The following is a 27,395-nucleotide window of genomic DNA, read 5'->3' on the forward strand; positions in this document are numbered from 1 at the left end:
TATTTATTATATCCAATGTTTTCACAACAACTGACGGTAATAGTTATGATTGTGGTATAGAATTGAACTGTGTGCCTGGAATATACACAATACCCCTTTTAAATGTGAATAAGAAGGATTTAAAAGCATAATATACCTACTTTAATGGCAGGAAAGAGAAGCAATGATGTGTTTGACTGCTAACAAAATATCTCATGAACCAGTGGGCAGATTTTAACACAACTACACGACAGTAACCATTGAATGTAAAGCTACAGCTAACTATTTTTGGACTCATCTCGATGTAAGATGGCAGCCAGAGCTAAGTGAAACACAAGAATCTAACTCAGTCACTTTCACAGACATGGAGCTATAATTTGACGCAGTCATAGCTGAGAGACGAGGACAAGACCCTTGTTTAAAACTTTGCCATATGATGTAAAGCTTTGAATTATTTAACACATCCAATCAAGATATTAACATTCTTTAAAAAACATTTCCAATCAGATGCTTTTTGTGAAACACTATCAGCTCATTGGCAGAATAAGCGTCCTTGAGACAGCCATTGGAAACCTGAGACTTAGTTATCCAGTTGACTGCCTAACCTCTTTCACAAATGTTGCGACATGTGTGTCTGTGTGTGTATGTGGGCATGTGGTCAGCAGTTTCATGTTACTGATTAGAGAGGTCAGACAGGTACAGGCTTTTGCTTAGGATTACTGAGCCGTGAGGAGTGTGAAGTAAAACCAGCTTTGGTTTGATCAAATCCCAAAAGTGCTTTATATTAGAAAGAAAGAGTCCAAATGTGATTTTTTATGGCTCAACTAAGAACCACTGGTGTCCTTTTTGATCAAATGTTGACAGTATCTAATATTTTAGATGTCCAACATGAAACAAAACGTGTTTGATTTATGTTTTTGTTAGCTAATGTTAGAAATAACTCCCAGAAAGAACATCATGACTCTGCCTTTGCTCATTTGATATAAATGCCAAAACAACACAATAAACCTGTTATCTAAAATGCAATCAATAAAGCCATATTGATCCAGTTTCTATTATTAATAAAGTTTTCACTGCTAGGAGAACACACCCCAGGCTGACAAATTGTTATGAAGATGTGTTGCAATCATCATGATGATGTCAGATGTGAGGAATGGCCAACTTGTGAAAATAAATCTTTTTCTTTACATTTAAATATATATATAAAAAAATCCACATAAAGCTTTATGCACCATTTGTTTTACACCAGCCCATCTTTACGTCCAACATGTTCTGACAGAACTGACACCATCTTGCAAAAATATGCAGCCAAGGGGGACAGTGAATGACCTTTGACCTTGTGAGCCTGTCCATCACAGAACCCCTCCAGAACAAACTCTATGGTGGGTTGTGTTGGCTGCAGCGCACACAGTTTCACCTAAAAATATAACAGACCGCTTTAAACGCTCAATCTGATAAGAAACAACAATCTGTACTTAAACGAGTGCAACTGCCAGAGAGCTGCCACAGATGTCAGAGATGTTCAGCCAGCATCTGGAGCATAAACACTACCATGTGGTTTTGAAGTCCATGTGTTTTTCCAGTGAACCTCCTGGTGTTGATTCATAAACAAAAAGTGAAGCTTGATGTTTTTGGTTCCTTTGATCTGGAGTCCACCATGCTATTATTTATTAAATAAGAACTAAGCCAAAATGGAAAAGATGTGTGTGAAAAACTGAGTCCGACCTTTATTGTTTCTGTAGGATTTCAGAGGTTTGGTATCAGCCTGGAGCTGCTGATCACATATAAAGAGCAGGAGTTTTGTCTGTTTGCTTCTCTGAAGCATGAAGATGTGCAAACACAGAGAGGAAAGACATCAGCAATGATCTAATTATTGCTGCTTGTCAGACTGGAAAGGGTTAAAGGTACTTTTCAAACTATTTAAAGGGAAAGATTATTTGTAGCTGGAGAACATTTATGACAGCCGATCTTGTCGAGTGGAAAAAAATCCAAACATTTCAAGCTATTCAAGCCTCACTGTGCAGTTTAAAGAGTTAGAAACTGAACAAGTAGTGTGTTTGAAGCGTTGCAGGGGAGCAACTCTTCTCTCTCAACAGAATATGACAACATGACTTGATGTGCATTTCTTTCATGCATTAAAGGTTGCACCTAAAAATGATTTTAAGACTTCTGGAACAAGAAGACCCCTCAGCTCTGGCTCGTGTGGAGTCTGTCTCTCACGTGGAGGAGTTTGAAGGGTCCAATATATTCGATACAAAGCTGAACAGTCGATCAACGGTCGTCCAACGTTCACAGGGGCGGAGCCAGAGGCGTGGCCACCCCAGGTGCCACCCCTAAATGATTGACAAGTGGTGTGAGGATTGCTTCTGGCAATAAAATATGGTCCATTAGAGCAAAAACAGATTAAATATCTGTATTGTCTGGTGTAGAGGGAAATCAGTGTGAAGAAAAACAATACTAACGTTTCTAAATAACTGAATTATTAAAACACAACAATTGTGTGTTCTAGGATTAAAAACTAGTTACTGAAAATTGGAAAATGTCTAGAGGCAAAACAGTAAGACAGCAAGAGCAACTATAAAAGTTCAAAATTCATTTGGCCACCATTTTAAATGTATGTTTTAACTGTATTGTATATTGGTGATCAGCATGTTTTTTTTAGATAATTCTTAGCTACTATCACACAAGATTTCAGCTCATTGTTTCTTAAAACTGCTGAATTGGAGACATTTGAAACTGCCTGTGGTGGCCATCTTGACTTTTCAAATCCAGGATCGTGTACTTTATTTATGTGTTTCCCCCCCCTAAATAACGCCTTGGCCACCCCTGTTCCATCTCTTGCAAAAAAGTCTAGCTTTGCCCCAGGACTTTTGTTGTTTTGCACACACCTTTCACAGCCCCTGAGATACACGATACTGAGCTCCTGGGAAATCCCTCCAGCTGTAGTATTCATCTTTGCACTGGGTTTTCTTACAGCTGGAGTCTACACTCCGGAAAAAAACAAACTCTGATTTCCATCGTGCATTTGTCTACAAATCTGTCCTGGTTAAAACTGTACAGTTTTTATCAGATAGATTCCTCCGTGCACAATGTCTGTTCTGTTTGCTTTATCTCCATCCATGACATTTGACTATCTTTATTAATGTCTGCTTCCGGGTACAACAGTCGGATTCTGGAAGCTAGTAGATGAAGCAAAACGCAGCGGCTGAGAACTTTCAGCATAAACAAACACGACCACAAACGATGGGGGCCTCGTCCTCAGTAATGAGGGTATTGTGTCAGTCGGTCGTGGTGAGTTGAAAGGCAAAGCTCTCCACTTACAGGTCTATCTTTGTTCCAACCCTCACCTAGTCATGAGGCATGAATCATGACCGAATGAATGAGATACAAGTGGCTGAAATGAGCTTCCTTCGTGGGGTGACCGGGCTCAGACTTAGAAATAGAGTGAATAGCTCTGTTTTTCAGCAAGAGCTCGGAGTAGAGCTGCAGGACCAGGACGCTGTAGTCTGGGAACGTCTCAGAGTCCCCCAGAAAGTGTCACTCAAGAAAAGAATGTCTGGATTTCTCTCCTAGAGCTGTTCATTTCCCAGCAGAAACTCCTTACAGCTGTCAGCACAGTGGTGGAGGGGTGATGATTGGAGCTCCTTGAAGTCATAGAGTCGACCTGACTCCACCACAAACTCTTCTGTAGACCAAAGGATTCTGGGGTCAAATGTGAGTCCATCTGTTTGACAGCTGAAGCTTGGACTAAACTGGGTCTAAAAGAACAATGGGCCTCATGCAAGGACATGTTCATATTCTTATCCTAAATTTCTCTTACTTTTGTTCGTACAAAGGGTTCGTACGAACATGTCACGTCAGATTCAACAAACTCTTCTATCTTCAGGAAAAGTGTGTAAATGAGCTGCGTAAATTCCACCTGCATCCAGCTGCTCATGCACGCGAGAGGAGATTAGCATAATTACCACCCCAAAAACATCATATAAGGCTATGTTTCCTACCTCAGATATCAGTAAGTGTCCATTCATGAAAAATGACAGCGAAAACTAAAAAGAACTTTACGAGTTCAGAGACTGAAGTCCATCTGTCAGAGATCCAGAAAAGAAAATCTGTCATTTTTAGCAGCTCAGCTGTGGAACAAAAGGAGCTGCTAAAAGTATAAATAACTGTGTTAAATCATTTTCATTTTTTCAGAAGCCACGGCGCTGCGCACCGTACACCCCTCCCCACCCCCCGCGCGCGCAGAGCGGTCGCAGGTGGTCTCAGATGTGGTTCTGAAATAAGCATTTTAAAATGTTTTCAAAATATGTCTGACACTTAGGAGAAAACCCAGGACTCGCTGGAGGGATTATGTTCCCCTCTGGCCTGGGAACGTCTTGGAGTCCCCCAGGACGAGCTGGAAATTGTCGCTGGGTAGAGCGGGGTCTCTCTGCTGCTGCCACCGATAGCAGATAAGCCAGCCGGACGGACAATTTATATTGTTAGTCTAAATTATTACATTTAAAATTATAACTCTAATTCAAGCAGAATAGCCTATTGTCAACATACAGTAATTATGGAGTGTGATTTATTTTCAACTCAAAATATCTTCAAACTAACGAAATATAAAGTTATTAGTGAAGAAAACCTGTCTGGATAACAGCAGAATGACTGCTCGTAAAATATACGACAGGTCTGGACCACTCGTAAATTTTGTTCGTATCTGAAAAAAATCTTAGAATACGAAAACATTGGTGAATGCCACAAATTCTCCTAAATCACTCGTACGCACAACTTAAGAACAAATCTGTGCATACGAACGGTTCTTGCATGAGGCCCACTGATCCCAAACACAGCATTTATCTACAGCAGAAAATAAATTATACTATGTCCTGTTTCGTAAAACACTACGATTAAAAGAAGTACCATTTATTTCCTATGGCTGAACGTGTAGGCTTTAGATAATGTATGAGCAGGAACATGTTGCATTTCTGGCAGACTTGCTTATCTTGCACCGGAGGGTGTCTGCTTGGAGGAAGATGAAAGCATTTTACTGCCCCATCAGAGCTTTCCCTCTGTCATCTGAAGAAGGCCTCATTATAAGACCATAAATGTCTAACCTCGAGAAACAAATGAATTATGTGCAGCAATGTGAATATCTCTGCTGTCAACCCAAACATGTGTTCTAGGTGTGATGGCTGATGAATGGCTGAAAAAGGGTTGTCTAAAGGATTATGTAATGCTGTATAGCTCGTTAAAAAGACTAAACTGTGTTTATGCCAGAATCTGAAGCATCTGTTGTTGGCTACTCTGCTCTAACAGTTTCATTGTGCGGTGGTTCACTTGTAAGGATTGATCTTAGTTGGGAAGTATGCTTAGTAATAAAGATGATAAATGGCTTAGCTGCAGTGTTTCTTTGAGCCAAATACTAATAACAGAAGGCTAACCTGTTTCCAGACTAAAGAAGTGGTTGCCATGCTAGTTAAAGTTTTAAGCTGCACACTTAAATCAGAAAAACTGCTGAACTGCAGGCAAAACTGAGGTTATCCCACATTAAAGAAGTCTTAAACAGCTCTGATATGTAACCTGACAGACCTGATGATTTGTCACAGAAGACCACTGAGGATGCCGTCCACAAAAACCCTGAGGTGAAGTAGTGGAGCATTTGTCAGATGGTTTTAAATTAGAAGTTTTTAATTGATCAATCTGGATAAATTAGTGTTAAATAACCTAAAGTTCGTACTTCCAAGTTTTAAGCAGGAAAATAAAACACAAGTATGAAACTCAAAGTTAGATTTTTGGATGAGAAAATTGGAGCTCAGCTCTGAAATTTCCAATATGACTGACTCCAACATAAAAATGGTAATAGCTTTAGTTTAGAACTTTTTAATTTATTTTCTGTCAGTTTGTAGCTCATTGATTTAATCACATACCATCCATTAATATTCCATCTATTATCTGACACTTGTTTGGGAGTTAGATTGTGGAGGCAGCAGCTTGAGAAGGAAGGCCCAGACTTCTCTGTCCACAGCCCATTCTTCCAGGAGGACTCCAGGGCATTCCCAGGCCAGCTAGGAGACTGTGGCTGTGGCTCAGTTCAGGGGCCACAGTCCACGTAGTGAGTATTTGTAGGCCGGTTAAGTCATTGCACTGCTCTGAAGGCTGTCCCATTTCAGGGGCTCTTTCTCATGCCAAATGCAGTCCTCAAAATCCTGAAAACCAAAGATACATCTGATTATCCTTTGTGGCTCACAATAATTCAGGATTTGTTGTGCTGTCAGAAAACTTTGCAGGAAAAAGAAAAAGGCAGCGTTTGGGAAGTCATCACGGACCGAAAAAAATTGCTATATGGCAACTTAGCTGATGAAATTACAAGTACAGAGCTAAATTATTAATGACTTTTGTGACGTTACATGTAACGTTTTTAAAAATACATTGAATTTTGTGAAGTTATACTTCCTGTGAAAAGATGTGTGGATACATGTTCCAAGTTTTAGACTTTTGTGGGTGATGTGATATAAAACGTAACACTATTTTATTGTTTTTAATGTTTGTTATGTGCTTTTTTTTATTTTACATGTATGGCCCTTTGTTACACCTGTGGTTATTTTAAGGCACTTTATCAATAAAGTAGTAGTAGTAGTTGTAGTTGTAGTAGTAGTAGTAGTAGTAGTAGTAGTAGTAGTAGTTGTTGTAGTAGAAACAGTATGGTAACAGGGTAGTGTGTGGTCATGCAAACATTCGTCATCCAAATACTAGACATTATTTAGCCTAACTGTGTTTTGAGCACGTGGCCTTCATGGTCTGTGGTCTGTGTAGGCTGCATTGGTGCAACCCCTGAACTGAGATAGTCTCTCCAGCTTGTCCAGGGTCTTCAAGGTTCTCCTCCCAGTTGGAGATGCCGGGAACACCTTGTGTAGGGAGCAGAGGCCCAAACGCATCACCTCAACTGGCTCCTGTTGATGTGGAGGTGCAGTCTCCCTCATCTGGTCTGAGAGTCCAGCAGCTAAACAGTGGAGAAAACTCCTACTGCAACTCCAACTACTTTGTTTTGTGAACTTGTTTTTTCAGGTATTGTGAAGTGGACCCATGGAGAGCTTTGCAGCTCAGCTCCCTAATCACCACAATGCACAAAGTTTGAAATACTGAAGCCGCACCGAAAAGTTGATTTATTTCCCTTTTGTTCTTTTTTAAGTCCATTTTTTATGAAGAAAACAATGCCATTGGTTTCAATATGTATCTTGCACTTTTACTATATTTGTTTAGAAGAAAAAAATCAATGATATTATTATTTTTAATAGTAACACTTAAATGACAATTGAAAACTAGTGTAAAATATCAACACCGCTGTTTAAATAATTGTTTAATTTATTTAATTGTGTCGGACACAGACGGAGGGGGCGGGGCTTGCTTCAGAGATTGAGCGTTTTCAGCTCCTCCCCGAGGGTGAAAGCGCGCGTTCGTTCGAGCACGTTCGCCCCAGCGTGAGCGCGCGCGTGCGTGTCGAGCCAGAGCAGAGTCAGCTGGTCGGAGAAGGGAGGGAGACTTTGGGGGTGGCGGTGTGGTGGTGGTGGGGGGGACAAGGTGAGGACGGCTCGGCAGCGGACATAGCGTATTTTTTATTTATTTATTTATTTTTTGCGGGGGGAGGAAACAGTTCGTCCCGAGACTCAGCCGCGGACGGTCGAACCCGAACCCTGTGCGTCCTGGACCCAAGTCTTGGAGCCTCGTCGTCCTCTTACGGAACAGTAAGCACTTTGAGTTTTTGTTTCGGAACTAGTCTCTCTCCATATGGCTGCGCACTGCTGGACGCTCACTGGGCGTGCAGAAGTCGTTAAATTTACCAGTTTTAACTCTCAGAAATATATAAATAGGCTTATTATAGTTGTCTGTTTTAATTATCTGCCCCTGTTTGACCGTGTCAGAAAGTGTAGGTTTTCACTGCACACATGAAGGACCACCATTTTCAACAGAAACTTATTTTCCTAATCAGCTACCTGACTCGGGTCACGTGCTTTGGTCCTGGTGAGGAAAGTCAACACATGAGTCAGCCTTCATGCTCCATCACTGCTGGTCAATAAATTCTGGAGTCGCTATTTCTCCTCTAACTTTGAGCTAGAGAAAGGTAAGGAAAGGGAAAGGCAGAGCTGTCAGGACCAGAAAGCATGCTTGAGGAGCTGCTACGTTCTGGAGTGTGTGTTGAGCTGCTCTCTCTCCATTTACCTACATACAGAAGATTTATTTGGGGATCAAATAACATTCAGAGGATTTATACGGCTAGGGTTACTCCAGTGTTTCTGACAAATTACTTCAGGAATCATAAAAAGTAAAAGTATTTTTTTTTTCTGATTTAAGGCCTTATTAAATTATTTTATGTTGAGAAAATGGAGTTGTAGCTGGTTTGATGGAACCTTGAAAATATGTGCAGTCTCATTTGAGCGCTTGTGCTCCAAGTTGGGAATGACTCAGTGCAAAATTAATCGAGTCAAATGAATAGCTATTGAGTGTTTATAATTAGGAATGTCCGATAATATCGGCCTACAGATATTATCGGTCCGATATTGGCATAAAAATATAAAATCTCTACATATCAGTATCAGTTTTTCTTTTGATAACAAAAGCCCGATAAATTAACGCCTGGATTTGACCAAAATGTGTTAAAAAAGGCTTGTGGTCCAGAGATGTGCGATTGATGACATCATCAAACTGGATTAACTCAGGGAGAGCATGATCCAAACTATTGTTTGAGACAAAATATTAAAAATAAATATGGCACTTTTTCCATAACTTCAGTAAAATGGTTTTTATTTTGTACAGACAATGTTCATCTATGGAATGCCTCCAGTGGGGTATCACAGTAAAGTATAGTGTCCCTGACATGAGGGAGATATGTGATGTCACCTTAATATTTGTAATATCGGTTAATATCGGAATCGGAAATTACGGTAAGTGTGGAATAATATCAGCATATCGAATATCTGCAAAAAGTCACTATCATCTGTAGCTGTAACTCAGTGAATGTTGGTTAGCTGTGGTGACCATCTTGAATTAGACAAAAGATAAAATTTACATTAAATTAATGTCCAGTCAATTAAGATATTTTGCTAACAGGCTCCAACAGTTAATGCTAGTTGAGGTTTAAGCAAAGATCTTTAACAATGTGTAGTAAGTGGGATGTGTTGTGAGTGGCTCCCTGCAAGAATCAAAATAGCACAATTGAAATTAGGCAATTAAAGCCATTTTTTGTTTACTAAAGTCAGTTGGCTGTGGCAGCCATCTTGAATTTGTTACATCCAGGGATTCGTTTCTGGAAATTTAATCAAATCTGTCCAGTGGTTCATTGGCTTAATCTACTAAAAGCCTGAATGGACTCAACAGTTAACAGCAACATTTCAAGTGAAATATCGTAAACTCAGATTTTGTGTTGGGGATCAGTCTCACTATCACACCGAACTTTAGGTTAGTCTCTAAAAAACTGACCGAGTCATTATTATGTTGTAACTGGACTCTGGTGGCCACCTTCAAATATGATGCTCATTGAATTAAGCAGTTGAAGATGCACCAATAAACACTGCAAGTTTCATTAAAATCATTCAGTGGTTTGGGATATTTTGCTAACAGACCAGTTTTAAGACAGATGCATGCAGTCTTTGCCATTTTGCCACAGTTGTTGGTGTGTTGTGTGGACGAACACAATCATACATGTGGCATTATTAAAGTTGCTCCAAAGCCCGTTTACTTTCCTCTAGATCTGCAGCGTTTGACTAGTAAAGCTGAATTATTCCCTGTCTCTGCAGGAGGAAGCACAAATGTCACTAAATGTCAAGAACTCGGAGCTTTGGCTTCACTTCCAGGCTTATTAGCTGCACAGATGATCAGCAGGGCCTTGCCCTTTTGGCCAGCACTTCGATTGGTGTGAGCAGCCTGAGCCTCGAATGCAGGAGTTAAAATTACAAATTGAAAAAAGTTAAAAACACCATTTCCACTCCTAATAAATGCATGTTTTTTTCAAAGTGTGTCCAACTCTGCTTACACATTTAGACAAGCATTCCCAGTCAGCAGAGCGGCCTAAAGATAGCAGAGCCCCAGTGGAAACGGTAATTAGTGGGGTGAAGGGAGAAGCAGGAGGAGGAGGAGGAGGAGGAAGAGTTATTGTTTGAATCATCTGATATCTGTTATATAATGACCTGACCTGTACAATGGAGACACACTGAGAGAGAAAGTGGGTTTATGATTTAGAGTGCATGTGTAGGTTTCTGCATGCTGACCCTGTGCTGCAGGAACTGCAGGCGGGACGTCCACAGAACAAACATGAAGAATGCATGAAGTCAGCTCTTCCTCTGAAAGAGTTGTTCTTTTGAGCAGGATGTATTGTAACTTATTATCAAACTAGAGATAAAGCTTTTAGCTGAAAACTAAAAGAAGAAAAGTGCTACTTTGAATCCAACAAGAACAAAACACTAGCTAAATGCTAAAAATAACTAATTCAAGGTAAAAGTAGCAGTCTCCTATCCAAAACACTAAAAGTAGTATGATAATAAAAGTAGCAGACAGCTACCAAAAAGCCTAAACGTTGAAAAAGGCCAGCTAAAATTTAAAAGTAACAAAATTCTAACTCACATCTGAAATACTGTATAGAGAAACACTTGCCAAAATTAGCAGATTGCTAGCCTAGAAGTAGCAAAAGGCTAGTTAATGGTAGCTGAATGGTAGCTAAAAGGAGTGTTGCGTAATGTTTTTAAAAGATGTAAAGACCTCTTTAATTTATTAAAGTTGATAATAGGAAACATTGACATACTGTTCCTGAAAGAGCCGACCGTTCTGGTGCATGAACAACTAAAATAGCACAAAGTTTGTAGAAGTACGGTAGTTTTGTTTTGCTAAAAAACAAAGAAGAAACTATAAACAGGAAAGCAACAGTATGAGCGCTGACTCAGCGTTTCCACAAACAGTGACAACATGAGAGACCACTTTGAATACACATGTGCACAGTTTGCAGCAGATAAATTTATAACTGAATCCTGGTTAAGTTGCTTAAAGACAGACACCCCCCACCCCACTCATTGTCAGTCCTCCTCAGGCTGCAGGTGGTGAGAGGTCACGAGGGGGTTGCTTCTTTATTTTTAAGCCCTAGGCTTTTGTTTAGGACTTGACTCTGTGTGGGTGTGTGTTTTAGTGTGATACACAATGACTGTGTTTACACTGGACTCAATTCATACATGTTCATCCCTGCATCCCCATTCGTTTGCACATGTAGGCTTTTTTTTCTTGTTTAAATAAAAGACGGGTGTTGGGTTTTTGTATTTTTATATCTTAATCGAGTAGACGTTGTTACACAGTTTAGTTGGTAGCAAGTCAGACAAACACATGGGAATTTTAACTACGGGTGTAGTGATTCAAGTTTTCTTGCCAATCTCCGATCTTTTTAAAAGTCTGACCTGCCAATTCCGATTTTGTCTGATAACGACTTTTTACATAGCTGACACTGTCAGATGTTATAAAATCACAATACAACTTCAATGTTCAAATGTTATTTTATTGAAATACGTGGAACAGTACCCTTGAAACTGTACAAACTTGTTTTAACTGGGCATTAGGTAGTGCTCACAGCAAGCAAAAGAGGATAGTGGCTGATTTTCAGATTTTGTGGGGGTAGAAAAGCAGATCTTTTCCGCGGATCTTCGCTGATCTTATCCAAGGATTGGATGATCTCCGAAAAGTAAGGAAATGTATCGGTGCACCCTGAATTTTAACCTATTTTTCTTAGACACAAATGGCTGCATTTCCCCTAGCGGGGGGTGCCTCACTCCCCCAGCAGCAACACCCGCCCCCCAATAAAGGTCACAATGTGCAGTAAGTTATTACACTTTTTGTTTGCACATTAGCAAATTACTGCAACCTGGGTAGATGTAAAAGCTTTTAAATCATCCCCTATCCCAGTGGTTCCCAAACCTTTTCTGATGGGCCCCCCTTTGGTTTATAAAAATAATTTCATGCCCCACCACCACAACCACCACAAACGCACGTTTATTTCTCGACCCGTGGGGACCTTCCATTGACTTCCATTCATGTTTTTTAGCCTTTATATCCTAACCCTGACCATATACCCTAAAATTAACCTCGCAGGTACCTACCTGACCCTAAAACTAACCTAAACCTTGGTCCTAAACTTAACCCCACAGCCATAACTTGCATTTGGACCCATGAGGACCTGGCATTGGTTCCCACAATGCACTTCGGTCCCCGTGAGGCTGCTTTTTTTTTGGTAAAATTCCCACATTGTAGGAAAAACCCGTCCACACACACAGTCTCCAACCACATACACAGATATTTTGTTTTTAAACTCATTTTAGTTTATTTCTCACCACAAAATCTTCTATAACATTTGAACTAATGAAAGAAAACTGAAAAAAGAAATAGATTGCAAGAAATTTCAACCTTTTAAAAAAACATCTTAACCGTAATTATTTAAGTGTAATGTTTTTTTAACTTTGTTAAAATGTTCAACATTGCTTCAATAAAACTTAAAAAAAGACTTTCTGTGCAAAGTGGGTTTTTAAACATGAACAACACCCTGAGAGGAAAAAAAAGTTTTGTTGATAAAGAATAACCATCAAAAACCTGTCCCCTCCACCTCCCCTCCATTCAAGTACACTTCGCTGCAGCATGCAGCTCGGGGGCGGTGACAGACCTTTCCGTCGGTCCCATACCTTATATGGAAATGGGACTATTGCATTCCGGAAATGAAGGGGGCGCTAGTGACACTATTTTCTATTGAACACTATCAACATTAACAATACAAATTTTACAGTAAGGACTTTCTTATCTTTATTTGCACCCATCCTTTTTCTCTTTTATGCAAGTTTGTTTGTTTGTTTGAAATACGCCTTTTTGTTTGTACATTGTATCATTTTGTGTGTTCTTTGTTGTTTAATAAAAATAAATTACAGTAAGGAAATGGCTACACAACGTGTTATGTCACGTGGTATGTCCCTTTTTCTTTTTCCAATCTTTATTAAATCTTTGTTGTTTTTGGATATTACAGTAACAAACTAACCTTAGGCATTAAACCTGTGAGGTTAACCTTAGGCATTAAACCTGTGAGGTTAACCTGAGGGTCTGTGTTTGGGGAGGTGGATAAAAGAAATTAATAAATAATGCTCTGAGTACTTCAACGTGAGTAGAAGAAACTCTCTAACTTCTTCCTTTCTTCTTCCTTTGCTCTCTTACTCCCGCGTCTTTAAGGAGCAACCTTCATTTCCGGAATGCAATAGTCCCATTTCCATATAAGGTATGGCACCGACGGAAAGGTCTGTCACCGCCCCCGAGCTGCATGCTGCAGCGAAGTGTACCTCCCTCCATTCAGTCAAAGCTGCGCCCCACCTGCAATGGCACAGCGCCCCCTCTAGGGGGCGTCCCCCACACTTTGGGAACCGCTGCCCTATCCTCCTACCCCCACTCCCCAAAGATTTTTTTGTGTTATAATATTTAACAACATATTGTGCACAAAACAGTGCTGCGTGTGCTAGTACCTCTGGGGTGTCATTGTTAGCATACCAGAAATGTCTGACTTGTGTGCATGACAACTCCCACTTGCAGTTGGAGAGCACTGGTAACAGTGTTGCAAACCACACAAAAGCCAAAATGCATATCTGTGTGTGTTTTTTTTCTTTTTTACGTGAACGTGGCAGGATTAGAATCAAGATTCTGCTACAGGTCCGAGTGAAGAACTTGACTGCCAAAGACCAGGCCCCACCAGTCGTCTGTCATCAGGCTAGCTTGGGTGTCAGTGGGGAAATACTCCCCCTGGCTGTACATGACTGAACCTGAGTGGCTTTGCAAGAAGACAACTTTGAAGCCTGAATGTGGTTGTTAATTGTCGATAAGTTTGCGACTTTTCATGCCAAGAAGTTCTTGAAATGTTCTTTTAGGAAGCCCTGAAAAATACATGTTTAAATGCACTATTGATGCTACTATTTAAATATTAAGTTTAATTCCGGTGTTAAAAGAAAAACATAAAGCCCAGTCGGTTTAGTGATTTAGGTCTTCCTGCTTGTTTTGTTTTCCTCTGTGCAGGGTGCTGAAGAGACCAGCGGGTTCCCTGTGAGAGGGAACACTGAACAAACATCATGGCCTTAGCAGGATGTCCTGATTACTTCTTACGTCACTCAAACTACCAGGTGAGCTTTTTTAGTGTTGTGTTTGCATGAAACAGGATTATGCTTATTGTTGCTCTAAACCTTAGTTTACATAAAATAATCCTGTGAGCACCAACCTGGGTGAAAAGTACCTGATTTGTGGTTTTAATGTGATTATTAGTTGGCAACACTTAAGTTAAAAATATGTTAGTTGAAAGGGAGAGAATATTTTAATAACATTTTAAATGTAGTGTCATCTATGGACCAGTGTTTGTCTTTATTAAGACATAATGCTTTTTTATACAGTAGGAGTAGAGCCTTGTTACTCAACAGAAACAATGTTCCCTTCAGTTTACTGTATCAGCATTATGGTGCTCTGTTAGCGCTGAGTGTTTTACAGTAATACATGGGTATCTAAAAATAGCAGTTTTGCTATAAACACTCATTAAAAACTCAGCTGGCCCCTCAGATATGATGTGGTTTGTGTGCTGCTCACAGCAGGGTGGGATGCAGAGCAGGTGAGAAGGTGCAGGACTCAAGCCGATGTTTGGCGCAGGTTGCTGGGAGACCCAAAGTAGCTTGAGTGCAGCATGTCTCTGTCACACCATCAGTGAAACACATCAAGTTTAGTTATAGAGAAGGAGAGGAACAGCATTACTATCTCCTTGGATTTTCACAAGTTTCAGTTTGCTCAGGATCTGAACCTGTATGACGACACATCTACTTCTTTGAGTAAGGCCCTGTTACATAACGTTTTAGACAACTTATGAAATATTTGTCCAACACTAAAGATATCTAAGCTGAAGATGGATTTTAAAAACATCAACTGGAAGCCTCTTTTGGACGCATGCATAATGTAATGCTAACAATTAGATCAAAATAAAATAGTCACAACAAAGGTTTAACAAAGTCTGCGTAAGTTGTCTAAAACATTATAGTGTGACAGGGCTTTAAAGTGCCTGTGACATCAATTTTTTTGTAATAAATACTAATGCATTTTTGAAAAGATAACACTAATAACTTATTACAATAAACATTTCATGCCACTGAGATGAACAGGTGTGGAGATATTCACATGTGAAGTAACAGGAAGTGATGTCAGGGGAATGTCTGAATGTAAACAGAGCATTACTACAGTGGTTAGACTGTAGAGAAAAAGCTGATATTTCTTTAGATTATTTTAAATCACCATCAGAGATAAATGAAGAAGTGTCAGAGTTCAAACAATATTGGTTTAATAATAAGCAAAGACCAGACAAATTGATTTCTTAAAGAGATCCCCTTTGATGTCAGTTCCTGTTTTTGTCCAAGCCAAATTAAAAAGAAAATATGCAAGTTATATGACAAAGTGAATAAAATTGTGTGTTTTACAACAAGTTTCATAAATATAAAGCTTTTTTCTTTGACTTTTTGTATTTGAAGGATATGCATGTTATAGGCACTTTAAGGAACAAGGTGACGTCTTGTTGGTGTTTTATGCAAAGCTAAATTAACACAGTTCTGGTAACTATTTGAGATAGTTCGCTTTTTTTGCACTGCTAGCCTTGTGGACATTTTGCTTGTTCTTAAAACTACTATAATCAGGTATTATTATGGCTTTTGCTTCAGAGTAAACGTTTTTGTAGTTTAATAGACTCTCTTGAGTAATGCAAGGGAATATAGTTGGGTCATTAATATTTAAGCTGATTGGATAAGTAATATTAAAACAGAATTTCAAGGTAGACCTGTCGTTAGTTCCTACAGTATAAATTTGTAGCGTTCTGTCAAGTTTAGGCTTCAAAAATTAAATCAAAGCTCCTTAATGCTCACATCCAACATTGTTATTGTTGTGGTGAGTGTCACGTGCACAAGTGTTGTGGCTGTGCAGACTGTCAGCTGAGTGTTGCACAACCAGTGTTCTCCTGATGGTAAGAAAGCAAACATAGGTTCTCATAACTGCTCCTAAGTGGGAACAACAGTCCCCTTAACTCTTGGAAAATACACAGAACTGTTTGAATTTAGTAATTTTTTTAAAAACAAAACGTCTCCTCTTCACTGTAATAGCTCTTACTGCTCTCACACTATCAAGCAGCTGTATATTTCATACTAAAATGAATGAACAAAGCTTAAGGCCAATTTGGATGTTGGAACATTGACTTACCTTTTCCCCATTTTCAGTCTGGTATTTGTACCATACCATTGTCAGGAGAACGTTTCTTTTGTTTAAGTCACAAATCTTTTAGGTCTGAAAAAGCGTCTAAACTGAAGAGATGAACCAGGGTTGTCGACACATTACGGCTAATTAGGCAAAAACACATTTCAAAAATGGGTCTACTAGATATTTGTTACCAGGAACCTCTCTTAGACACTGTTTGTTCCACTTTCTTTTAGGGATGCACGATAACTCATTTTAAGAACTGAAACGGATAACTGATAACTTTCTCCTTCTAATGGCCGATAACCGATAACATGCCAGGAGATAAGACTAGTCAAAAATGGGTAAGATCATAACATAAATAAACAACACCAAAACCAAATGACACTGTAAATTATACCATTTGAAATAAACTCTTAGCAAACAAACACTTCTTAAAATACAGTATATCAAACAAAACAATTTCTCAAATGGCCATCTTTTTAAATAAGGCACATTATAAAAAAGACCTTTAACACTGATCTCAGATTTAAACAAAAGAGAAAAAGTCATTCCACAAGTTCAAAACAGATAATGCACTAACACAAGTTAGATACAATGTAGTAGTTTTATCATTATTAATATGATTTCAAACATTTTTCTACCTGAAACAGTGCTTCTGAGATAATAGTGTAGAAATGATAACCTGTCAATCAAAGTGTGAATGCATTACGACTAAGGATGGGTACCTTTGACATTTGAATCGATTCGGTACCAATATCCGGTACCTGGGAATCGGTACTGGTACTTAACGGTACCAATTTTCGATACTTTGTGTCTGTTGGTTTTTTGAATGATAAACTTTTATTTTTTTAACATATTTCTCAATATATAAAATTAAGAAATATCAAGACAACATCCAACTCTATGTATTGAAACATCAGTTGTGTAACATTTCTTTAAAGTGAAATCTCTTGAAAACAACTAATGTAGTGTTTTGTCTTATTGCACAAATTAAAATCCAGCTCCATGTATTTCTATTGAGGTCATTTCCCCGCTAGAGAAATTGTGTGATGGAGGTCCATGGAAGGCAAATAAGTTTAAATCAAATAAACAAAAGAGGATGGAGTTTAAATAAATAAAAGGTATTCAAGCTACGTTTTGAGCATCCAAAACGCGCCCAACGCTTCAAGTTAGCTGCTTGTGCTCTTTCAGGTCAGACTGTTGGGAAGCACCTCTGTTGTTTTCTTCTGCTGGTCTCTGTTTACTGGTGGATGAAATAAAGAAAGTGGCCGTACTTTATTTACTTTGAGCAAGCAAACGTCGTGCTCACAAGATAATTAATCCACCAGATAATTCAGAGGCGGTCTGTTCGGCGAGTTTTTCTCCAGGAGCTGCGAGACTTTCAAGCTACATTCAGACTGAACTCTCTTTACTGAACCAGCGGCTGCTGACGTCATTACGCTCTTGCGCGATGCTGTGTTCATGACAAGCATGGAAAACTCACGATTCTTACGCCAATACGGTTGCAATGATGCGTTTAGTTACCGAAACATGGTACTGTTTGATGTTAGGTGAATAGGTTCTCGGTAGTATCGACAGAATTCAGTCTGTACTTAAAAAAGTATCGAATTCGGTACCCATCTCTAATTACGACCGCATCATACTTAAAGGAAGACACACAGAGGTAGCGGCTGTTCAGCATGGTAACTGTGGCTAACAAAGAGATAAAAGCTTCGGTCTTTAGCGAGGGTGAACAGCTGGTTGTCATCATTTCCATCGTTAAATTCCTTGAGATCTGCATCCTCTCTGGCAATTTTATTGGATTTGTCAAAAGCCTCAGCAATGATTTAAGTCTCGACGAGTTCTTGAACGCTAGCTTGTTGTTAGCATTTTAGCGATGGACTTTGTGCTACATTCAGCAGATAAAGGACATTACATGTTCTCAAATTGGGAGTAGTTGTTCTGGTGTTTATAATTATAAAATTTGTGTGTAACATACAGGGTTAATTGTTAAAATAATATTAATAATTCTTAAAATGACTGGTTGTTTTTCAACACAGAGTATTCTAATTATTTTTCTAGTGAGAAAGTTGTTTTTTCTGACGCAACTTGACCGTTGCTCGTGTCGTGTCGGACGGGAAGCGGCTTGAGCAAAACGGATAAAAATAAACACGCATTCTCATCGCTGCACTGGCAAATATGTACATATATTATCAGTTCTGTTTGTTATGATATCAGACTGATAAGTATGGCGTCATAATTCCCTGATATCGGGCCGATAACTATCGTGCACCCCTACTTTCTTTAGATGAATTTATACCACAGGTGAGTTTGACAGATTAAAATGTTGTTTTTGGGACCAACATGTTAGTTCTTAAAGAGCTAAAAACACATCGTACTATTGATGATCAGTTGAAAGAGGACTCATTGTCTCAGGTTTTTGCTGGATTTTTGAAATTGGTTTCTAAAGATGTGACTTTCAGATGCAGTTTATAAATGTTTTAAGCACTTGTATGTCACAGTGTATGTTTTTGTCCTTTTACTTGTCCATGTTTTCTGTCATGTCATGAAAATTTGCTGACATGACACAAGGAATAGAGTGAAAAAGCAGCCCAAGTCCAAAGAGAAACTGAAAGACATTTAAAGAGCCTGAAATATTTTAAGACTACTTTACTAGGTTAGGAGAAAGTCTGTGTAGTTTACATTTTTTACACATTGCTGTATGTATTTAACTGTTTCAGGTGCATATAATGTAGACATTTCAAACTTATAAAATAAATAGTAACAATATTTAATGTTGTTTTGCAATGGTTCAAGAACATTGTCTAATTTTTGTGTTAAATAAGAAAATGGTATGTTAAAAGAGAATGCTAAAAAAAAGTAAGACGTCTGGTTGCTTTTTGACTTCATGCATGCCTTAAATTATAAAACTAATATAAAATCTTTGAATTGCTCAAGCTGTGAAGATATTTTATTTATTTATTTATTTATTTATTTATTTATTTATTTATTTATTTATTTATTTATTTTTAGCTAGAAACATTTTTAGACTACTGCTGTCATTAGAAGGTAGGCATGGGTGTAGATGTAGCTAAACTTTTTGTGAATCAATGGGTCTTGCTTCACAGTCAGTGGTCCGCAGCCCTGTTAGGTGATAAATGCCATTTCTGGAACCCAACAAACCCAACTTCCAGTGTCCAACTCCTGCAAAATGAGCCCTTTGTTTGTCAGCCTGGATTTTCTCCCCTTCAGCTCTCCAGAAACCTAAAGAATTTGGCTAAAGAGCATTGTGAAAGTCTATAAATAGATTGCTAAACAAACAACAATAAGAAGCTGTGGACTTTGTTGTGTGACAGGCATGAAAGCGTGGAATTGATGTCATGACGTTTTACTAGGACCGACGGGACGGCGGAGGTTACGTAACCTCAGCTGCTTTATTCATGCTCTTAGTGGAGGTGCAAACACGGAGCTCCCTGCTAACCCAAACCGTGGGACCGCTGAGCCCCGTTGAGCTAACATTAAGTTGGATTTGTTCACATTAGCTTCCAGTAAAGGGTTTTGCACCAGTAAGACTGGACTGAATAGTGAATTGAGTCTCCATAGAAAACAACATTCCTCCACCCTGCATTTTGTGGAGAAAAAAAAACTAAACAGAGTTTTATATCATTACTATTTGTTCTTACGCAAAGCTTCCCATGATGTTAGAATCTGTGGCACTCTCACCCAGTAGAGTTTCTCTCGAGGTATATCTTTGTGTAAATAAGGAGCAAATGAGCCGTTCCTCTGTGTACTTACATAATATACATAATGCTGGGCATGGTTGGAAATGTGGGCGCCCTTCCAGCCCCGTCTCCCGTGTATGCCTGTCTGTCTCTGTGAGAACTTTGGGTCTGTGCCAGAGATTTGTCTGGTTAGGCCAAAAGGAACTCTCTTTATTTTCTGTTTACTTGTTTATAGATTTGCATTAGTAAGCATGTAAAATGCATTACACAGCTCTGTCTCTTCAGAGACTTGTAGCCTAATTGAGTTGTGGCTAGCCTCTCAAAAATGACAAACGTAAGAAAAGAAAGTTTCTTCCCCAAAGTCAGTATTTGTGTTATTTTGTTCTTCATTGTGTCTAATGTAAAAACATGGGCTGCTATTCGTCCCATACATGTCTGCAGATGTTAGTAACTCAGTTTAGCGGTGGCAGATCGTTCTGCTTTCGAGGAAAGGGAAACCATCTGGGTCACAGAAAAGGTAGGATGTTTGCTAATAGAGAAAGAGAGGTCAAGAACAACAACATTGTCAACCCAATTCTTCAAGATTATCAAAATCCTATGAATTAGCTCAAACTTCTGTTGAGTCTAGTTTACTTTTGAATGTTAGATAAAAAGCTAAAAAGCACTGCTACTCTTAACTATGTTCACAAATTCTGGTTGGCGACAAAGTTCCCGGATGCGTTAACGTCACATGAGAACTTTGTGTATTTGCTTCTACCTCCAAAGATGAATCCACATGTCTAACGCCTAATTTAAACTACTTGCGTTCCCTCTCCGCTCCACTCCGGTCCGACCTCCGCAGCAAATACGCACCCATAATAACCAATGAGAGTGTTTACACTGGCTGCGCAGGGTGGTGATGAGCGGACGGCGATCCGTCAAAATTAGAACAGATCCTATTTCTACTAGACTCCGGAGCTGCGCCGGAGTCAGTTTTTAAAAATTATGTCGCACCAACGGGAAAAGAAACGAGCACAACGTCCGTATTTTCAAAATAAGACACTTTAGGCTGGATAATTTGTCGGAATAATGTCGAAATTGCAGCTATATTAATGAATATACGGATATATTTCTACACAAGTGCTGTCAGAATGTATCGTTCTGTTTGGGAAGCAGATAGAAATGTAGCATGAAGCTATGTGTACACACGATACACGTGGATTTTATTTTGAAATTCGAAGTTTCAGAAAGCCGACAGCGAGACAGTTTCAACATAGATACCAAAAGCCTTAATATCGTTGTTTTCAGCTGTGTTTGGAGTTCGTCTTTCACAGAATTAATTATTTTTTGCTGTGACTTCCACATTTATCACTGAATTTATCTCGCAATCTCCTTCCTACACGTCTGTCGGAGCGGAACGGAGGTGATGTAAACTGGACTTGAAACGCACAGCTGCGACCTGCGCAGCGGAGCGGAGACGGAACGCATGTAATGTAAATTAGGGGTCAGAGGAGGCCCACTGTGCCTGAACACCCTGCCAAGACGTTACAAAAACCATCAAGGTCTAACTTGTTTGATTTATTTATTTTGGGTCTTAATGATGTAGCAGGGTCATCATCAATGTGAAGAGGGTCTAATGGGAGAACATGCTTCATTTGAAAGTAAACTATGGACTCGCACCAGGGGAGATTTTTTTTTAAGATAATGGGATATTTACATTTAATTAAGGATATAAATCCAAATTGTTTAAAGAAATTCACAAACTTTTGGAAGGAGTGACAGTTTTCTGTTTGACTTGCCAAAGACCTGGCTGCATGCATTGTAGTATTCTTTATAACCACTGACGTTAATATAAAAACAAACTACACATTAAATATTCTCATTGTCATAATTTCCTCATTGTGATGGAGCAGATGGCACCTACAGTCCTCAGTTTCAATTCTCAGCATTGGTTCACTTACTGGTTTTCAGGTAAGATTTGGGTTGAGAGATATCTCCAAACCACTTAAAAATTAAATTAGATTTGATGGAGACTTTCAGACTGTAGAGTCAGGGAAAGTGCATTACATTTTATAGTGAGGTTTTATGAGGGATAGCAGCCATTAAAACAAACTCTTTTACTGGAAGAGTGCTTTGAATGGATGGAGTCATTTTTTTGTAGGTAGACGTTAATAGAACCTTTACTGATAACTCTTACTGGACCCAGAACTCCAGTCCTCCTCAAACCCCACACAGCTAAACCTTTCTGCTTTGTGAAATGTTGGTCCAGAAGCCAAGCTGATGGGCGAGTGGTCAATTTTAAGCTGTTCAGTTTGTTTTTGGATTGTTTTATCCACATCTTATTATAAAGACGTTTCTCTTGACTCAGACTTTTGGAAAAACACTAAAATTTAAGTGAAGCTGTTCAGGAATTTAGTTTAGTATCCAAGCAGTTGTACCACAGCCCTAGCTGAAGCCTGCAGTCAGCTCTCAGGCCCCGCAGCCAAGCTATCTTCCTTAGAAAACTTTTGGCTGCTTCTTCTCAGAGCTATAAATCTAACTCCTGGCATTTATGGATGTTTTCGAAGTGCAGAGGGGAGATGCGAGTGGGTGTGTATGTACATGCATGCACAGCAGGACTTCTGGCCACGAGCAGTTCCTGGAAGCAAAGCTTCCGCGTTCTTCTTTTTCCAGGAAAAGGGAAGATTTAAAATCTGGCTTTTCTCCTCCCTTTTTCTCCTCCTGCAGCAATTTTTTATTTATTTATTTTTTCCTTCAGGCTGTTTTAATTTAGACAATGTGTGAGGAATGGGACGCTATGTCTCCAGATGTATTAGTGTTTTTAAGCATTAGGGATGTTGTCTTTTTGATTTTAAAATGTTGTGCACATAACGGCGTGTGAAAAATAAAGATTTTATTTTTTGTATCTGAACGAGGGCAGAGACTTGAACTTTATTTGACCATTTCAACTCCAAAAAGTGTTTACAAACACACTTTTTACCTGTTTACTTTTTTCATTAATTATAACTCCTTTTTTTTGACAGAAAAAGATGGAGCACACTTCCTCTCGCCGGCCAGAGGAGCTGATTGTTTCGGGTTATCAACGCTCAGCCAACCAAGCTTCGCCACATCACCATGGTATTTTTTGTGAAATTTTATAATAACTATATGGATTAACCTTCAGTCCCATCATCACTGTTGTACATTATGAAAGAAACAAACACATCTACGTGCTGATGAATGTGTTTCGGCCTCCTTCACTCAGCGCCGTCGTCTTAAAAACAACAGAATGTTGATGGTCTTTGCAGGTTCTTGGCTAGGTCTTCAAGTAAGTAAATATATTTGTGGTGGTAGTGAACAGGGGTACTGGTTGAAGAACATCAGCATGGCTTTGCCTTCAAGAATTTGGAGCAGGATTTGTTGTACCAAACTAGACTACAACTGGAGCTGCACGATTGTTTGAGCATCGTCGCATAGCATAGCTGCATCCTGACGTAGCTGAAGAAGAGCAACTGGTTATGTGGAAAGTAGCAAGATACACTTAAGGACATTTCCAAATTTGCTGTGATCCAACCCTGTTCAAACAGGTGTAGTGTGGTTGTCTTTAAATGTGAAGTCATCATTATGTTCATGCAGGGCTGCACGGTAAATGCGATAGATCAGGGCTATTCAACTAAATTGCTCCAGGGGCCACAGTTTCTGCAGGTCAACAGCTGAGGGGCCGAACATCCAGCAATTAAAGTCATTATGTAAATAAACCAAGTATTACAAAGATCTGTTATCTTTGAAATAATTTATTTTGCTGCCTTTAATCATGAATACAACATACAGAACCCTATAAAAGTAGTGATAATTCAACAATATCAAAAACAAAAAGAACACATTATGCCTCCTATTTGACACAAATATTATTCTGACATCTCTGACTTGCAAAATTTTTAAACCAATTTTATTTTCACTTTCATAGTTCTATCTTCAATTGCTTGTAGTTTTAACTGTCTTGAGTATGCATAGAAATGGTTTATACCAGCTTGTAGCCAAGGTTCTGACTTTTCTGTAGACACCAAACATGTCTATGTTTAACTAAAAGAACTTAGAGTAATTATAGTAGAAAACCAGGGGTTTGGGGTTAAGAGATGAATGAACCAATTGGCGGGCTGAACTTTGGTCACTCGGCCCGCGGGCCGCCAGTTGAAAAACCCTGCGATAGATGGTAGAAACGACATGAAGTTGGCCTACGGTAGAAATTTACCCTCTACCGTCCTGTCGTCAGTTACGTCATCACACCTGTGTCAACAGGGCTGCGAGTGCAGAGACACCTGAGCAGGAGGAGTTTGAAATATTCTGAGAATAAATGAAGAAATATAGCGTTTTAAAACGCGTGTAGAGAATAAATCCTCAAAAATTTGCCCTACCGCTCTAGAAAAGTTGTCGTTTTATAACATCCACTTTATTTTGAAATTGTTGAAAATTTGAGAAATGTTTTTGTTTGCTGTTTAAACCGTTTTGCAATGTATAAAACATTCTGTTGTACTTCTGTTATGTTCATATGCACTACAGCAAAAATGCTGGGTTTGATTATGATTACAGTTTTCTGCAAAATAAATGCTCTAAAAATTACATTATCTTTGCTTTTTATGATAATTTTCTACCGCAGTATATGTATACCTTTACCGTGAAGGCGTTCAATTTATACCATGAAATGAATTTGAGGTCATACCGCCCAGCCCTATGTTAATGCATGACTCACATATAAGTGTCAAATAAAAAAAGATGGTCCTATTTATCATAATTCAAGGGTTTTTAGATAATTAACAGCACCACAAAAGGGAACTAATGTTTGTTTTGCATTGAAAGGTCTGGCCCAGCTCGGTCACAGTTTTTATTACCTCGACCCTGGTTGTTTGCTTTGAGCAGAGTGTTGCCTCGATGTGGGCGGGGATCATGATATCAAAAACAAGAGAATCTTATTCATTTTATTTGTGACATGAACTACATCAAGCCCAAAGGAAAAGTACAGAAGGTTGAACTGGACCGTCCAGCAGCATGATGCTAAAAACAAGACGACAGAAACACAATGAACTTAGGTTTAAACAGTGCAAAAAGGCCAAAGGTTGTGTTTCCAGACCCTGAAAAAAACAAGTTCTCAGAGCCCGTTCTGATGTTCCCACATCTCTTTAACATTTTGGGTCCTTCACTGTAGTCCGGTCAGTTCTCACCATGTTTGGTTGCACCTTCATCTCCACAACAGTTTGATAAAATGTGAAGGCAGGTCCCGTCTGCAGAATTTAATTTCTTCTCCAGTTTTTCGTGCAATTCAAATGATTGTGAAGCTGAATAAAGAGTAAAAAGATGCAGGTGCACAAAGAGGGACCAATCTGTATCACATGTATTTCACCAAACTCAGCGATCTGTACACAAGAGTTTATGGTTGCAGTGCAGGAGAAAGGAAAATTAATAAGAAATGGGACAGTACTGGAGCTGTTCAGATCCATCATCAGCTGTTGTTTTTCCAGTCAGTTAACTGCACAGGTTGATGATGGGTTCAGGTTGATGTAATTCTAATAGTCCAGGGGTCGGATTTATAAAACTTGCGAATGCACAAAATGAGCCCAGAAACTTGCGTACGCCACTTTTCACGCCAAAGTTGTGATTTATAAAATGCAAACTTGACGTGAAAATGTGTGGTGCCTCAGCCAGCTCTGACCCATGCGGATGCTCATTATGGAGACAGGAAGCTGCGACACAGATGGTGAAGTGAGGAATTATAGCCACACCGTGTAATGATCACTGTCAGATATTTAATTTCACTTCATAATCAGACTTGCATTTAAGATAGACTTTAGCTTTCTTAACAGTATAATTTATGCTTCTGCTGCTGAGCCATAAGGACCTTTGAAATAAAAAAACTTAAATCTTAATAAAAGTTCATCTCCTTCCTCCTCCTGACCCACAGACCCCTCCCTGACAAGAAACATTTCAACGAAGCACGACCGCAAAACACGCTTTGGGTGCGTGCGCCCTCTCCAGCGTGGATGTGTTATAAAATAATCACTTTTTAATGTCTGTATTTCTCATGCGCGTGCGGGGTGGGGTGGGGTGGGGGGTGAGGAGATGGTCAGCCGCAGATAACAGAGCAGGCAGGAGGGGGAGGACGGGGGAGAAGAGCGGTGAACTTAACTTTGTCTGACTTGTTTAATTTTATTTATTGTTTTTATCGTCCTGCAGGCTCAGAGAAAATTAATTTGAAGCTGAGTTTTTGATAAAAATCATTAGATTGCTCTAAACGTCTGTAAACCTGCAAAATGAGGGAAAATTTGTGTTGATCACAGACATTCTGTTAATGCGAGCAGCTGTCAGTCAGCACCTGTCAACCTCCAGATGCACGATGGAGCATGTCTGAGCCAATCACTTTTTTTACACTGATCAGCTGACTGATTTAAATACATCTTAACATTCATGAGGTACTTTGCATTGACTGTTTATGGTTGAGTGTGGGCGTGTAGAGCAGTGTTTTTCAACCCTGGTCTTCAAGGCACAGTGCCCTGCATGTTTTAGAGGTCTCCCTGCTTTGACACACCTGCTTCAGGTGATTGCAGTTCATCAAAAACCTTTAGTTACCAAATGAAATCAGCTGTGTTGAAACAGGGAAACATCTAAAACATGCAGGGCCTTGAGTACCAGGGTTGAAAAACACTGGTGTAGAGGGTAGAACCTGAGGCAGGACCTCGTGCGCAAACTCTGAGGTGTGGCTGTGATTATAAATGAAAGGTGCGCAGAAACGTGCGTACGCACGGTTTTATAAATCTGATTTTTTTTTGGTGTACAGAACAGTTCAAGCACAACACTAAAAACATACAAAGTTCATAAAAACACATTCCTACGATGAATAAGTAATACCCCCAGCAGCTCAGATACATAATCGCTAGGTTTGATTGAGTATAGTGATGTCATATAGGACAAAAGATATTTTAAAAACACTTTTTGCCAGAGGAACTCTGAAGCACCTCCCAGACTTCAAAGGCTCAAACGGATCAAAAAGAATGGGTAAGCTATCTAGAATAATTCTGATAGGACCTCCACAAACTCGGTCTGAAGCTGAACACTAGATGTGTGGTCTTGTGGTTGTTCGGCATTCATTTTCACACACACCTCGAGGGAGTATGTGGAGGCCTTTACCTAGGGCTGCAACTAACGATTATTTTAATAATCTATTAATCGGTTGATTATTTTTTCGATTAATCAGCCAAATCATTAAAACACTTAATTACATGAATATGAGTAGATATAAATTAAGTTTACTCCTTAAGGACGCAAGTTATTGATAATGAATAAATCTAAATTTGATTTATCTTATAGATTGATTAACAATTAATTAATAAGCAGCCATTTTTTTTAAAAAAACTGGAGTTTTCTCTTGAATCAAGAGGGGCTTCCCATAAAATGAAGGATTTTTTCATAATCTCCTGAATTAAAAAACAGAAGCACATAATACATATTTTA

At 39.1% G+C, this 27,395-nt stretch overlaps 1 protein-coding gene across 4 annotated transcripts in view; it reads left to right on the plus strand.

Moving 5' to 3' along the window:
* Positions 1-7,482: 7,482 nt before the first annotated feature.
* Positions 7,483-27,395, plus strand: part of LOC106518097 (growth factor receptor-bound protein 10) — a 69,902-nt gene continuing 49,989 nt past the window's right edge. For 2 of the 4 annotated variants that reach the window (XM_014009198.1, XM_014009201.1), the window contains exons 1-3: positions 7,512-7,706; positions 14,035-14,138; positions 22,937-23,030. In XM_014009198.1, coding sequence (XP_013864652.1) covers positions 14,088-14,138; positions 22,937-23,030 — 145 coding nt within the window. In that variant the 5' untranslated portion in view covers positions 7,512-7,706; positions 14,035-14,087. Of the gene's footprint in view, positions 7,707-14,001; positions 14,139-22,936; positions 23,031-27,395 lie in introns of all 4 variants that reach the window. The other 2 variants (XM_014009199.1, XM_014009200.1) reach the window with 2 other exon arrangements.

The sequence above is a fragment of the Austrofundulus limnaeus genome, unplaced genomic scaffold (assembly GCF_001266775.1).
Source record: "Austrofundulus limnaeus strain Quisiro unplaced genomic scaffold, Austrofundulus_limnaeus-1.0 Scaffold56, whole genome shotgun sequence".
NCBI lineage: Eukaryota > Metazoa > Chordata > Actinopteri > Cyprinodontiformes > Rivulidae > Austrofundulus > Austrofundulus limnaeus.